We start from the raw sequence: 16,032 nt of genomic DNA, 5'->3' as shown, positions 1-16,032 counted from the left end.
TTCAGGTAGGCACCACGCAGAGTATTTTCCTCTCAGTGTGAGCATGCGCAGTGTGCAGACGCTGGGACTCCATTCGGCAGAGGTTTCCCTGAGCCTCTGCATCCCGAACAGCTGTCCGCTGTGATAATAACTTCACCGGCTCTGCACACAAACACCCCGACCATGAGCGCAGATCATGCACACGGGAACTCGCAGGTAACCATGCAGTCAATAAATCATATTTATGTTAATCAGCTTTTTGTTCATTCCTTTGTAATAACTGGCTGAGTGAATTGTAATTATGGTGGATTATTATGTGGATAACGCTACAGCTAATATAATAAGTTCCTATTTGTATAAACTTTAGATTTATGTATCGTGTAATGTAGTTTATTTTTGGCAAAAAAATTAATTTCTGTATTTCCAGGGTTCATTTTGTGTGCCTATTGAAACTTGAACAATCGAGCTTACCGGCATTTCCAAAATTTCAATTTTGAAATCGTCTTTTTTCATAATTTCCAGGTCACTTGTGGATCCAAAGGAAGCGGTAGGTCCTCTGAAGAGGCTTCATTGTATCTCTCTTGTCTCTGATGTGCAGCGGACCCGCGATCTGTCTGCTGTTTAGTTCTTTAAAAGGACAGAAATGGCGTCCCAGAGACTAAGTCCCTTCTCCGCCACTCTGTTGCGGCTATTGTTCAAAAAGAGGGTCTGGAATGCACACTTGCGAGCCTCTGATTGTGAGTCTGTTTGTGTGCACCGACGGGGCCTGGCGTCGTGTTTATTTTGCATGCGCGGTTTTGACAATATGCGCGTGCAATAACGGTGAATTTTGGAGCCGAAAGTGGCCGATTTGGGGCTGAGGACTTAGTCTCTGCGCCATTTTCTTTTTCTGCGTGCGGCGGCCGAACTGTGTGCCGTGATATGGAGGCGAGCGCTGGGCGTTGATCGGCTCCCCTCGGCCCCCGTACCTCAGCAGCAGCAGCAGACACCCGGCCTCCATCCCCGTGCTGCAGGCCTTCATACCCGCACACACCTGGGCGTGAAAACTTCCAAGTCACACAGAGGAGAAAGTTGCATTGTTATTAAAAGCATATATCTGCATTAGCAGTGCATCATCTGCACGAACCACAGAGTACCCGTTACTCCTGCAAAGTTCAGAGCACTTTCTGTTTTTCTTGGAGGTTTAATTGGTGCCTGGTGTGAAGCGGAACACTGTGTGTGAATTGATTTGGTTTTATTATTATTTGGGGATGTGCGTTACTGTTTCATAGAGCAGATAATAACCAGTTTATTAAAACTGCCATGACAACAGGGCGCCACGAGGTGATGATCAAGCCAAAACGGGTCTTTCTCTCAGCGGGGAACATTTTAATGATTGTGAGTAATCATGTGAATAGCTGCACTGAGAGAAGCCGAAGGCTTCATCAGCGTACAGGTGTGTGGCCACAGAGGATGAAGATGGAGGAGTGTAGGTCAGCGTGTATATAAACATGGAGGAAATAGATTTGTTTTTATGTCTGCTGACAGTATTTTGTGATTTCTGACGTGATATAAAGAGATATCTATCATCCTCTCTGTAAAAACCTTTGACTTTAATATCTCAACAACATGAAACATGAACCTGGCTTTATTTAATGTTCATGTTCAATGTTCACATTAAATCATAACATTTTAGAAAACATGTAATTCAAAAAACAACCCGTTCACTTGCAGACAGATGCTTTTTAAAAGTTGTCTGCTTGTGTTCTTACACTTCTCAGCTCAAGTGAACACAAAGTGACGTCCACAGTCATTCTCAGAGACATGTTTGGCAAAAGAAAGACGTAATGCCGTGAAACAGGTTTCTCTCTCGTTTGTGTCGCAGACGCCCACAAACATAAAGACAAGCACAAAGAACACCGACACAAAGACCACAAGAAAGACAAGGAGCGAGAGAAGATCAAGCACAGCAACAGGTAGGAGCTCTGCTGCCGTCATCGTGGACTGAACTCCAGTTGCAGGTTTCCTGCAGCTCCTGCTGATCATCTGCTTGCGTGCCGGCTTCATATCCTGTCATGAGCTGCAGCTTTTAGCTGTCGAGTCTGAATCTTTAGTGACAGAAGTCTGTGCATGTGGGAACAAACACACACTTGAGAGAACCTCCCAGGGTGCACTCTGAGGAACAACTAGAACCATGTGAGCCATGGGAACCACGTCCGGCAGCGCTGGGCCTCATGAGCTTCCTAAAGGACCGGCTGATGTGGTGCAGACAAAACCCACAACAATCCCGGTTCAGTTCCTGTGAGGGGGCTTTAACTGTTAAACTGCTTTAACAAACCTTCAAGAACTCTTTCTTCCAAAGAGGGTTTCTTTGGGGGGGGGGGGGGGGGATTGACAAAGTCTCTTAATGGAACCCTTAGTTTCACAAAGGAACCTTCAGTTCTTCAGTTCTTCGGTGGAACCTCATCCCTTCAGGAAGAACCCTGAACATTAAGAGCGTAGTGCTGACTTCATTGACGTTAATAGAACCCTGTTATGTTGAATCAGACAACAGTCATCTCAACGAGTCCATGAAAGACATCTGCAGAGCATTTGTCATGTGGGTGTTTGTGGGACGCTGTCCCGTCCTGTCTTTGTCCCGTCCTGTCTTTGTCCCGTCCTCTCTTTGTCCCGTCCTCTCTTTGTCCCGTGTAAATACTTTTCGGCTGAAGGATGTTTGTCTGCGTTCTTATTCTCATTCTTTGGTAAAAGTAGTTTCAATTGAATACGTCTGGTGGTCGGTGTTTTGTCAACGACGTCTTTTTTGTGTCTGACCTTCTCACACTTGACCTCTGACCTCTCAGCGAGCACAAGGAGCACTCTGAGAAGAAGCACAGAGACAAAGAGAAGCTGAAGCACAGCAACGGCAGCTCAGACAAGCACAGGGAGAAACACCGAGAGAAGAGGAGAGAAGACAAGGTTCGTCAACGGGAAGTCTCATTTAAGGCCTTCAAGTCTCAATCTGTTCTTTGTTTCCATCAGGACATCATTTCTACTTTGTAACATCAACTTAAAAAGTCGTCAGTTCAAGTTTAGTACATTTGACTTCGTATTTTCCCCGTTTTCCCGCAGATCAAAACATCCCAAGTAGAAAAGCCAAAGAAGGAGAAAGAGAACGGATACGTGAGGTAAAGAGCGTAGCTTTGTCCTGTCCGATGTGATGAGGAAGACATGTTGGACAGAAGTGCTTCGTCATTGTTTGGTCATGATCATCGAGATGCTTCGTCGCTAATATTCAGCTCGATGTCTTCGGTGTTTGACGCAGAGAAAGAAGTCCGGCCGCCATTAAGAGTGAACCCGAAGAAGACAACGGCTTCTCCTCGTCTCCGCAACACAACAAGACGTCCAAACGAGAGGACCACGATGAAGGGTGCGCGTCCAAACAAGGTTTATTGAAACAGATCGTCATGCTTCCTGTTCTGTCATCTGAGGCGCAGTTTCGACCAATCGATACGTTTGCTTTTCAGATTTGAATACAAGCCCAAAAAAGTGAAGACGGAGCACGACAAGAAGGCCAAGAAGAGGAAACAAGAGGACGAAGAGGACGAGGAGGACGAGGTGCGTCACGTTTCTTTGTTTACGCTGATGATTACGTTCTCGTGTTCCCCACATTCATTCTGTCCTCTTCACTCGCTTTCAGGACATCAAGCCCAAGAAGAAGACAAAAGACAAGAAGGCCACGGAGGGAAAGAAAGGCAAAAAAGAGGAGGAGGAGAAGTGGAAATGGTGAGATGACGTTCAGGGACTAAGATCAGATGAGATAGAAGTTCATTAATCCTGAAGGAAATGCTTGTGCCAGCGTTTCATTGAGATTACAAGAGAAGAATAGAATAACAACTATTAGGTGTACAATAAATAATTCAAATAGAATACAATGAGAGTAAGATAAACAAAGACAGAAAAATAATTCAACTAAAATAGAAAAAGTAAAACACAACATCACAGATAGTGAAATACAAAGTGTGTAAGAAGTGACACCAACACTGGAGCCGAATAGAAACGACAATATAAAAGTGATATTCAGCATCATCTTCAGGGTGATACAGTAGAAAGTTATATCGCACATCGATGAATGAAAATATCATTTCACATCCAATGAAATGTGATACAGCACACGGTGTGGTTATTGTTGTTGTTAGAGATCATTTGTCAGTTGTCCCTCCTGTAGAAGGGGGAGGGGTTATCTAGTTCTATAGGTCTCAGGTAGAAAAGACTTCCTGTGGTGGTCTGTGGTGGTCCGTGGTGGTCTGTGGTGGTCTGTGGTGGTCCGTGGTGATCCGTGGTGGTCTGTGGTGGTCCTCGGTGGTCTCAGTCCACGTCTGAAGAGACTCTGAAGTGATTTCAGTGAGGCGTTCAGGGTACGAGAGCCGTTGCCCAGAATACTGAGTAGTTTCCTCATCAAAATAGTTTCCTTTCCTCAGGAAGTGACGCAGCAATTACAGTTAGCTGATGTAAACAGCCACTGAGGAGCAGGGCGGCCATGTTGTCGTCCTTTCTCTCACGGCTGTGTGTTCCACGTCGTCAGGTGGGAGGAGGAACGAGCCACCGACGGATCCAAATGGCGCTTCCTTGAGCACAAGGGTCCAGTGTTTGCTCCGCCGTATGAAGCCATGCCTGACAAAGTCAAGTTCTACTATGATGGTGAGTCCGTCACACATACATATGTATATCACATTATTAAAAAACACAGAAATGTGTGTCTCTACGGGTTAAGAGCAATTACTACAATCTGATTTCTTTCCTGTATTCGTAGGTAAGCCCATGAAACTGAATGCTCCTGCCGAGGAGGTTGCTACGTTTTTCTCCAAGATGTTGGATCACGAGTACACCACCAAGGACATCTTCAGGAAGAACTTCTTCAAGGACTGGAGGAAGGTGAGGACGCTGATCTCCAGCCGCTGGGACCTGTTTGAGTCCGTGCACGCCTCATCGGTCTTCTCTGTCACCTTTTAGGAAATGACACCGGAGGAGAAATCAAAGCTCAGCGACCTGAACAAGTGCGACTTCGGTGAGATGAGCGAGTACTTCAAGGCCCAATCAGAAGCCAGGAAACAGATGTCCAAAGCGGAGAAACAGGTCGGCCTGCATCCACGCAGACTCTCCCAAACCCCTGAAAGCATGACATCACCGTCGTGGTATTTTTTGTTGTGATTGTATTTTCATGCGCTTTTGCAGAAAATCAAAGAGGAGAACGAGAGACTCCTCCAGGAGTACGGCTTCTGCATCATGGACAACCACAAGGAGCGGATCGGAAACTTCCGCATCGAGCCGCCGGGACTGTTCCGAGGACGAGGAGATCACCCGAAGATGGGGATGCTGAAACGCCGCATCAGACCCCAAGACATCATCATTAACTGTAGCAAGTGGGTAACATCACCGTCACCGGTATCACCGGTATCACCGCCACGGATATTTATCCTTCTTCTACACAGCGTCTGTTTCTGGCAACAATGTCTTGATGTCACCGCTCGAACCACCGTTTGATAGACGAGCGTCGCTCATTTATGTTTATTATCTGTTTGTTTGACAGCAGACTTGATCTCATAGTTTGTGTAGATGAGCTCGTCGCCGCTCAGTCTGACGGCCGTGACGTTCGAGGACGACCACGTTTTCACTTGGGGCTGCACGGTGGTGTGGTGTAGTGCACTGGTTTCCCCACACAAGCAACAGGGGCCGGGGTTCGATTCCCGGGTTGGACGGTGTGACCCCCCCTACTCGATGTGGACCCTGAGTTTATTTCTGTGGATGCACAGGAAGACTTGATGCTCTTCATCTCCTCCCGTCCATCTTCTAACGGCCATGTTGTGATTTATAGACAGCGGGAAGACTTTCCTTTTTGTGTCCGTCACTCCGTACCTAACGGGAAGTGTGTGTGTGTGTGTGTGTGTGTGTGTGTGTGTGTGTGTGTGTGTGTGTGTGTGTGTGTGTGTGTGTGTGTGCGTGTGTGTGAGAACAATAACATGACCCAGGGAGGGCAAGTGGAGCCCCACATACTGGTTATAAAGGAGTTTGTTGTACATTTTGCTCCCATAGCTGTGTTTTTACAATATAATGTTAATCTTAGACTGACCCATTGCCATGAAAAGAAAGTCCAAATATTTTTTAGAGGCACATTTCTTTTTTCAGGTCTGAAATAAATCAGGCGGCAACCTCCGCTGCATTCTCTCTAGTGTCCACCAGGGGGCGACTCCTCTGGTTGTATAGAAGTCTATAGAAAATGACTCTACTTCTCTCTTGATTTATTACCTCAGTAAACATTGTAAACATGAGTTTATGTCTCAATCTCTAGTTTCAAGTCTTCTTCAATACAGCATGATGTTCATTTAGTACATTATGGTCCATTTAGAGTCACACAGACCATAAAGCAGGGGATGCTTTAGGGGCGGGGCTACACGCTGATTGACAGGTCTCTACCACGTTGATGTCCGGTCTTAAAGTTGTCCGTGTTTTTGTCTTGCAACTTTAACCCTTTCAGTGTGTTTTCACTTCATGAAAGTTAATCGTAACATTTTGGTTGTTATTCTGTGTCACTACTGCCAAGATGGCGACGGGCGGATCTGCTCACTTTGAGCCTCAATACGACTCTTCAGAAACCTCTGTTGTGACGTCACGGAGACGACGGCGAAAAACATACGTAGGGGAAAGATTCCACGCTTATTTCTGGTAAACCTGCCTTTCTTCTGCAGGGACTCCAAGCAGCCGAAACCGCCCCCGGGGACAAAGTGGAAGGAGCTTCGACATGACAACAAGGTGACCTGGCTGGCCTCTTGGACGGAGAACATCCAGGGATCCATCAAGTACATCATGTTGAATCCAAGCTCCAGGATCAAGGTACCCTCAGCTTCAACTCTCAAATAACAGACTTAATCCTAAATGTCAATTTCTCCAGTTATTCATTGATGGAAACAAAAAATCCAGCGTTTCTCTGTTAAATGAACTGGTTTTGTGTGTGTGTGTGTGTGTGTGTGTGTGTGTGTGTGTGTGTGTGTGTGTGTGTGTGTGTGTGTGTGTGTGTGTGTGTGTGTGTGTGCGTGCAGGGGGAGAAGGACTGGCAGAAATATGAAACTGCTCGTCGGTTGAAGAAGTGTGTGGATCGCATCCGTACCCAGTATAGAGAGGACTGGAAGTCAAAAGAGATGAGGATCCGGCAGAGAGCGGTGGCTCTTTATTTCATAGACAAGGTGAGGAGAAGTACAAAAAACGAAAAAACAACCTGCTTTATTACAACCACCATCTAATCTTTGTGATTCATCTGCAGCACTGGATGGAGAATGAAATGTACCATCATAGTAAAGCTGACCCTCAACGTCACAATGAAATGCTGGAATTTTAAATTCGCTACATGTAGCGTCCAAAACTAGCAGCAGAGTTTAAAAAAAGGGTTTTTATTTCATTCAATTTCCCTCGAACATGTTGGTTGAAAACTAAATCTTTTTCTTCCCGAACATTCTGCGGTTTATCTCGACACGCTCTAGAACGGTTGATGCACAACTCGTTCCACAACATAATCCACACAACACGCTCTGCTCCCCTCAGGGGTCTCATGGAAGAAATAGAATATAATCATGGAGGTGCAGTGTGAAGGATGTGGCGCCATCTAGTGGTGAGGTGGCAGATCGCAACCAGGAACACATACTTATTAATAGTATATTCCTTTTCTGCCAAAAGATCCCCATAAATGCGACACACTGTTCTTAATAAATATGTTTTCTTTAGTTTATAATCTCCTGAGAATTAGAATGGTTGCATTTTCTTTAGCTAAAACAGAATAGTTTATATCTTTACACATCCCGAACAAAGAGGGTTTATTTGAACCGAAACCCAACAAACAAATGTAAATTCAGCCACAAAGCCCTGAACACAAAACACTGGCATGCGTTTTCATGTTTTTGTTCAGCCTACTGTAGTTCTACACGTTTGGCACACGGCAGAAGTTTCAGTTGGTTGCAATCTACAACCTCACCACTAGATGCCGCCAAAACCCACACACTTTAACCACAAGGGCTTTTTACTGTCGGTAAGTTCAGAGAACAAATCCTGAGACAACTCAAGTCTTGATGATGCTCACGATGTGTGATCACGTTACTTCTGTAGCTTGCACTGAGGGCGGGTAACGAAAAGGAGGAAGGTGAGACGGCGGACACCGTCGGCTGCTGCTCGCTGCGGGTGGAGCACATCAAGCTGTACCCCAAGATGGACGACCAGGAGTACGTGGTGGAGTTTGACTTCTTGGGAAAGGACTCCATCCGCTACTACAACAAGATCCCCGTGGAGAAGAGGGTGAGAAGGAGAAGTTAAAGCACAAGACTGTGGTTTTCATGAGGGTGGTGTTGGGTGTGTATTCGACAGATGTGTGAATGAAGTGTGAATGAGATAAGAAGTCGCCTCCCTGAGGAGGATCTTTGCACAGACAGGTGATCAGGCACGAAAAGCTTTCCGTCAGCGCTGCCTCGGGGTGGTCTGCTTCCTGCTGTTACCAGAGTACACACACACACACACACACACACACACACACACACACACACACACACACACACACAGACATGCACGACACATGTTCTGTTTTCAGTCACAAATCCTTCAACACGCCTGGGCACCGTCTGTCTGTCTACGCGTCCTCTCTGCAGCCCCACTCACCCAGAGACGTTCATACAAGACAGAAACCTGGAAGGAACCAGCTGCAGGTGTCCTCATGAACAGACATGATGTAGCGCCCCCATCTGGCAGACATGTGATTGTACACGCAACACTGTCAGTCTGACGTGTTACACGTGAGTGATTTCATCAGTAGAGTACAGATCTCCACCAGGTGTGTCTGCAATGACCACTGATGACTGACTGAACGAATACAACCCACAAAAACACACTTCATTCAAACGTAAAAACACACAAACGTGTAAGACACAGAACTAAACTCACCAGGATGGCTGCCGGCGTAGCAGCGATGTACTCAGCAGCATGTTTAGTGAATGAGAGATGAGCCGTGGACGGACTCAGAGGTCACATGATCCTCTGGCAGAGATAACAATGAATCTCTGCTGCTGTTCCGATCAGGTGTTTAAGAACCTCCAGCTGTTCCTGGAGAACAAGCAGCCTGAAGACGACCTCTTCGACAGACTGAACGTAAGAAACGCACACGCGTGAATATCTGCTGCGAAGCTTCGGTCTTAAGTGAACTGTTTAAATCTCTCGGCTTTTTTAACTGCACCCTCTTCTCTCCCTCTCTTCTGTTCTCGGCGTCTCTGCAGACGTCTATCCTGAATAAGCACCTTCAGGAGCTGATGGACGGCCTGACGGCGAAGGTCTTTCGCACCTACAACGCCTCCATCACCCTGCAGCAGCAGCTCAAGGAACTGGCCTGCCGTGAGTTACAGCAGCTTCACTTGAATGACTCGCAACACGGTTAAAACTCGGAATCGCTCTTTACAGTTCATCACTATTTTTACACATGAAATATGCTTGTTCTTGCACTTTCTATGAGCTGAAAATGGCGATAAGATTTGAAACAATGTGCTGCATAATTCTCAATATATACATATATATATATTCTTATTATTTTTAAACTACCTGATGTTATCACATGCATGACAGACACATCAGCATGCATAAAAGCCAACACCAACAGAACAGTGTCTATTCAAGAAGTGTAGAATAGATGAAAGGAATCTGGTGTTATCAATAATCATTCTTAAATATACATTATCAATGGAAAGTATCAGTTTGTAGCTAATATCTGACAAGGACAGAAACGACAGCAAATCTTGATCTTCTCCCACAAAGGCTTTGTGGTGAAATATTCAACATCGAACATAAACGGATGTTTTGCAACAATGTACCAGAAAGGGACAAATATTAAATCAGAACCTGCGTGTAAATACAAACCGCCTCGTCATCTTCACAAATTAAATAAATACCGGGCGAGCTGTTATGCGGCTGTTGGTGGTTCGAGAATGACATCAGCGATAACGGTGTCTGGTCTTAGAGGCCGCGATGTGTTCCTGATACTCCATCGAGTGGTTTGAGTGGTTCTAAAGGAACAAAACATTAACGTTAGCCAACCGAAACCTCTCAACTCTCCACAACTACAGGAGATAAACGGCGCTAAACGGACACAAAAGTTGAAAAACTACAACGGGAATATTGCTCGAGTGGCTCCAGATAAATGACATTTACAGGCTGCTGGTAAACGCAGACATTACCGTATAAATATAAACGAACTTTACAACACAAATATAGTACGTAGTCACGATCGCACACAAACACCAACTGAAACTTTTCTTTTCTTTTGACCTTTTTTTTAAAAGAATTGATTGAGTTTCAGTTTTTAAAACAACAAACATGACAGCTACAGTAACTCATTAACTCTGAGACAGTCGACGTGTTTTCAGACATTTTCAACCATGAAATCTGTGGAAATCTGGCAAGAAATGTCAACATTAACACCAGCATTGATGTGTTTCATCACAATACAGTCAAATCAGTTTACAGCTTCAAATACGAAACCAAACGTGCAGCTGTTGATCTGCAAACCAGTGAGAGCTGTAACAAGAACAAAGGTGTTGCCTAGCAAGCCTTGAGCCCCCCAAGACGGGGTCCCCACAGGAACCTGGACATCAACCATTGCCTACATTTCTACGTAACTGCGTATATATTGTTCAACACGATTCTCAAACACAGTCACCGCAACTGTTGCTCATCTTTCCTTCACCTTATGGCCTCATGGCAAAACTTGAGTGAGTTATTTCAAAAAATGTTGTTCATTTTGAACTACTTCTCCCACCTTGTTGTGTAATTGTTGGGTGTCCAGCTGAGGACAGCCTCCCAGCTAAAGTCCTGTCTTACAACCGGGCCAACCGGGCGGTGGCCATCCTCTGCAACCACCAGAGAGCTCCACCCAAAACATTTGAGAAGTCCATGCAGAACCTTCAGACCAAGGTAAGACAAGTGATGTGGTTCAGGGTACGGTGTGAAGACATTCCCTCTCTAAGTGGTGCAGGTTCTCTACTTCACTCACTTTATTTGCTGTGATTGCAGATTGATGAGAAACAGAACCAGCTGTCTGCAGCCAGGAAGCAGCTGAAGGCTGCCAAGGCTGAACACAAGGCTTCCCATGACGACAAGAGCAAAAGGTAAGAAAGCCGGACCGGACCGCCGTCGCCAAGGCAACAAAACGGAGCGCGGCCGTTGACGTGGTTATGTCGTTGAATCGCACTAGCAACTGGCTAACAGCCGTCGCTAGGTGGAACGGAACAGCGTCAAACTAAAACACGATTGGTTGACGCGTCACTGGAGCGCTGAGAAAAGAAGTGGAGACTCTTTGAACTTTAATTTGTAGAGCGTCACACATGTCACACACAGCAACAGCGGACGTCAGTTTGTGGAGCAGGAAAGCATGGTGGCATTAACGAGCTAGCTAGCTGACTCCACAACTTAATCCTTCATCTGTCCCAGTGTAGGAAAGCACATTGCTATCGCCATATGAGTGACAACTTTGTTCAGCTCATTTTCTATAACCAGTGTAGCATTAAAGCATGGGATTAGCAAGCTAGCTAAGTAGTCAATCAGTGTGTAGCCCCGCCCTAAAGCATCCCCTGCTTTATGGTCTGTGTGACTCTAAATGGACCATAATGTACTAAATGAACATCATGCTGTGTTGAAGAAGACTTGAAACTAGAGATTGAGACATAAACTCATGTTTACAATGTTTACTGAGGTAATAAATCAAGAGAGAAGTAGAGTCATTTTCTATAGACTTCTATACAACCAGAGGAGTCGCCCCCTGGTGGACACTAGAGAGAATGCAGCTTTAACACGTGAAGCTTTGGCTTCACTCTGCAGAACCAGAGGTTGCCGCCGGGTGTAAACATCGCATTAGTTTTATCTGTACAGACATCAGCCTCACAATGTCAATGACGTGTGTTTCACTCACTTTAACTCTTCTTCTGGCTGTCGCTGCGTCTCCCAGGGTTGTGGAGTTGAAGCGTAAAGCTGTCCAGAGGATAGAGGAGCAGCTGATGAAGCTCCAGGTTCAGGCCACCGACCGAGAGGAGAACAAGCAGATCGCTCTGGGCACCTCCAAGCTCAACTACCTGGATCCCCGGATCTCTGTCGCATGGTATTTATGTGGCTACAGTGGAAGCCGTTCATTCACTGCTAACTATTATTTGATTACAGGTGTTACGGTGACATTAAACGAGTAAGCCGCCTACTGTTTAATAGGCCAGCTGTCTCTGGGGTGGGGGGTGGGGGGGGTGCACATCTACCTTGATGACAGAAAGGCAGGAAATGCTCTTGCATTGTAGGAAAAGGAGCAGCGCAAGCGAAAAAAAAAGAAAAGCTCACGGCTGCAGAAGGAAAATAAGAGGAAGAAAAGCATGTGAGCGAGAGGAACAATGGGGTTTGTTTCTGAAAAACCAGGGAGCGTCCCCGAACAGCACTCCTTCCTCCATGTGGGAAGTCAATGAGGAGCTGTCTGTGGCTCAATGGAGGGGCCACGCCACAGCCAAAGGGGAGCAGGGCTCGGCCCTCCCTCTTTACTCGTGCCCCCGTGGCTATTTATGGATAGATCCTCCTCCTCAAAGCACAATGGATTCAGGAATGCTCCGTGTGTTTTGCCCTGATTGTAAGAGTGTAAGGGATGGGGGGTCCCGGCTCGTAGGGCGGTGCATGGGAACATGTACATGCACACTGCAGTGCTATGTGTCAATATGTGTGAATATGTGTGAATATGTGTGACAGGGATGAAACCATCGAGGTCCAATCGTGTTATTTCTGTCCTGCAGAGGTTTTCTGTTGTTAGCTGCTAGCGAGCTACTGTTTACGTTAATATGGGACGAAGTCTATTACGTATATCTGCTATGCACTGTCATCATTATGTATTCGGGGAGTTCGCTGTAGAATCATTTATTGTATTTGTTTAATTGATTGAATGAATACAACCCATTTGGCTATAAATAGTTCACTGATTAAAACACGATTCACAAGTCTTAAAAATCTACATTTGAGTAAATATTTAGCAGCCAAATCAAATTCTTTATACGATATTAAACCGGTTTCTTTATAATACTTTTAATACTTGACTTGTTTCTTTACAGGGCTTCTATGAACGTCATAAAGTAGTGAATGAATGTGAGATATGAGTTCATAGATAATAACAATCCCTCCTGGTCATGGTGGAGGTTTATGGTGTTTTAGACCTACAGTCTATGTTCATGTCTCTGAGTTACGCTCGTCGTCTTTTTGACTCCTCACAGCTCTCACAGTTTGTTCGTCCTCTGGTGTTTCAGAGAACAATGCAACGAACAGCACAGAGAGGATCAACGCCTCCGTTCATGCTCGGAGTACTGTCTGCGGAGGCTCACGCGACTTTAAACAAATCCTAAGGCGTCGTGAAAGACATTTCATTCAAATTCAAAAACAAGCGGTGACGTCATCGTCGAGGGTAAAAAACATTTCGTACAATCTCGTAGCCAAAAACCAAATTAAACTGCAGCGGCTGAGCGGCGGCGAGGTGCTCAGCAGCGTGTTTACTGGTGGTTAGACTCACAGAGCAACACATGGTGGACTCTTCACCAGTTCAACAATAACAAGTCGTTTGAGGTTTTCTGTCTCTTCTTCCTTGAACTGCCTGAATAGTGACCAGTGAGCAGATGAGTTGTTTTTTTTCGTCCCTCCTCTCCAGGTGCAAGAAATGGGTCGTTCCCATTGAGAAGATCTACAACAAGACCCAGAGGGAGAAGTTTGCCTGGGCGATAGACATGGCAGAGAAGGACTACGAGTTTTAAACACACTTTGACGTTTTATCTTTTCAAAACACGCCTTTGATTGTCGAGGTTTGTCGTCGATGTCAAATGACCCCACAGTGTGTGGTCACGGCAGGGCTGTTGGAGCTGTGACATCAGTATATATAGATAAATATATGTGTGTATATATATATGTGTATATATACACACATATGGATTGGCTGTGAATATAGGAACTCCTGAACCATGTGACGAAGCTGCCAAAGGGCGACTCTCTTAAAATAAATGACAGTAGTGTGTATGTAGCTGCGGCTACCTGCCCACATTAAAACACCGATGAACACGTTCGTATTATCTTTAGTCGCGACACGACTGTACTGAGATGTGTAAGCCATCAGACTTTGCTGAGACGTTCTATATTCTCATAGAATAATGAATTCATAAATGTTTGTACGGGGAGCAACACGAGAGAGATAATAGGATGAATTTCAATTTGTGGAATTGTGTGAACGATTGGTACAATAAAATGACAGACTGGTGGCCGTGTGAAGTATAGAAAACCCCACTAGCACTAAGTTCATGTAATTATTAGCACACAGAATGTCATCTTTTTCATTGAGTTTGGTTTGCTCTTTTATTTCAGGGATGTACATATTTATTTATCATTTTTACGTAACTATGATTCTGCGTTTTATAAAGAAATGTGTGCTGTATGCATCGTCAACAAGAAGCTCTTCATTGCTTATATGCAACTAGTGTGTGCGTGTGTGTGTGCGCGTGTGTGTGTGTGTGTGTGTGTGTGTCCGTGTCCACAGATTCACAGTCGTAACAATCCTCTCATGTTTTACTTGAAACAGCTCAAGTACGACATCGTGTTGTCGTGTTTTCGTGTACCGCGCTGAGAGAGACTGTTCCTTCACATGGTTTTCTAAGAGGGACGTGGATTTAAAAGCAGAAGGATCACAGAGGAGGTCCATCATTGTAGTGTTTGTATCGCTGTGATTAAGCAGAAAAGTGTGCTTCTTAAGTTTTTCCAAATGTGAATGGATATTATAACTTTTGTCATTAATATTTTGTGCTATTTGATCATTTATCACAAAACTCTGGATTGGTTGAATGCTTGTTGTTTTGAGCTTTGTAGTTTTCAGAATAAAACATTGATCTTTTCCTTTTTGTTGTTATTATATGTGTGTAAAAAGGGATTAAATCAAGCCGATCCACTGAGTATACAAAGAGAAACACAATCCTGTCAGAGATGTAATCAACTGATAGGTCAGGTCAGAGGTCATAGTTCAATTTCCAATAATCAAGAACAATTGATTTCCTAGTATAGTTTCTATTGTCATTGTTTTTGCTGACAGAATAGATGTTTGTCAATTATAAGAACAAAACTTGGGCTTTTATTGGTAATTATAATAATAATACAGCTAATTATGAAGTACAGTATCAGGTCTGTCTCTTTAAGAGGCCGGTAACAGGCGCTCCTACTGGAGGCACAAGCTGCGTCAAGCTAACGAGAGAACCGCAGCATTACCGGAAGTAGGGGAATTATGCCAAAATAAATCAAATAAATGTTTAAAGGTAAATAATGGCGTATTTTAAAGGCCAATCCAAGGTATATATATATATATATGACGTCGATATTGAATAACCCAGAATATGATTATTGTTTCTGTTAAATGATAAAACGCATCAAACTCGACAATCAGGGATGAACAGCCTTACGTGACTGAAGGAAACATTTATTTTAACCAGATGTTGAATCAGAAAACGAATCAAATGTAAAGCTTGAGTTTAATCTGTGATCCGTCTTCACTGTTTACATGTTGAAAAAAAGGAGGGGGCGTGTCAGCCGTTAAAACACTTCCTGGAAGTCTGTTCTCCGGGGTCCTCAGAGATCTTCCTCGTTCCCTCCTTTAGCAGGACGTCTGATGTACCCCAACACCCGTTTGAGAGGAGAACTTTGAGAAGAAACTTCAGGCCAAAGAGCTGATATCAGATCAGCCTGACCTCACAATCAGACAGCAGACGAGCGGGAAAGAGGGACATGAAGCACCTGCTGAGAAACGATATATAGTTATGAATAAATAATTATATATATATATGTATGTGTGTGTGTGTTTCATATTATAGTGAATATTATTATATGATATATATATATTATTATATGATATACATTATTATATTATACAGAATATTATTATATGATATATATATATATTATTATATTATACTGATTTTTGTCATGTTGGAATAAAGGTTAAATATTTAACTGCAAAGTAGTAATGCGTGT

General features: G+C 44.3%; 1 protein-coding gene across 1 annotated transcript; it reads left to right on the top strand.

The window, feature by feature from the left end:
• Nucleotides 1-162: 162 nt before the first annotated feature.
• top1b (DNA topoisomerase Ib) lies at nt 163-14,753 on the top strand (the record flags this gene model as incomplete). Its single annotated transcript, XM_079273935.1, has 21 exons — nt 163-195; nt 502-526; nt 1,844-1,934; nt 2,802-2,916; nt 3,070-3,125; nt 3,263-3,367; nt 3,465-3,555; nt 3,638-3,723; nt 4,523-4,638; nt 4,751-4,872; nt 4,951-5,073; nt 5,173-5,360; nt 6,684-6,828; nt 7,035-7,178; nt 8,092-8,277; nt 9,052-9,120; nt 9,246-9,360; nt 10,805-10,932; nt 11,032-11,126; nt 11,963-12,112; nt 13,679-14,753. 21 exons carry the CDS (start codon nt 163-165, stop codon nt 13,779-13,781), a joined length of 2,286 nt encoding a protein of 761 aa, XP_079130061.1. The 3' UTR covers nt 13,782-14,753.
• Between the last annotated feature and the right edge of the window lie 1,279 nt (nt 14,754-16,032).

This window comes from Melanostigma gelatinosum, assembly GCF_949748355.1.
Source record: "Melanostigma gelatinosum genome assembly, chromosome: 8".
NCBI classification, from domain to species: Eukaryota; Metazoa; Chordata; class Actinopteri; order Perciformes; family Zoarcidae; genus Melanostigma; species Melanostigma gelatinosum.
Note: the sequence above shows the minus strand (reverse complement) of the source record. Positions and strands in the feature narration are given on the sequence as shown.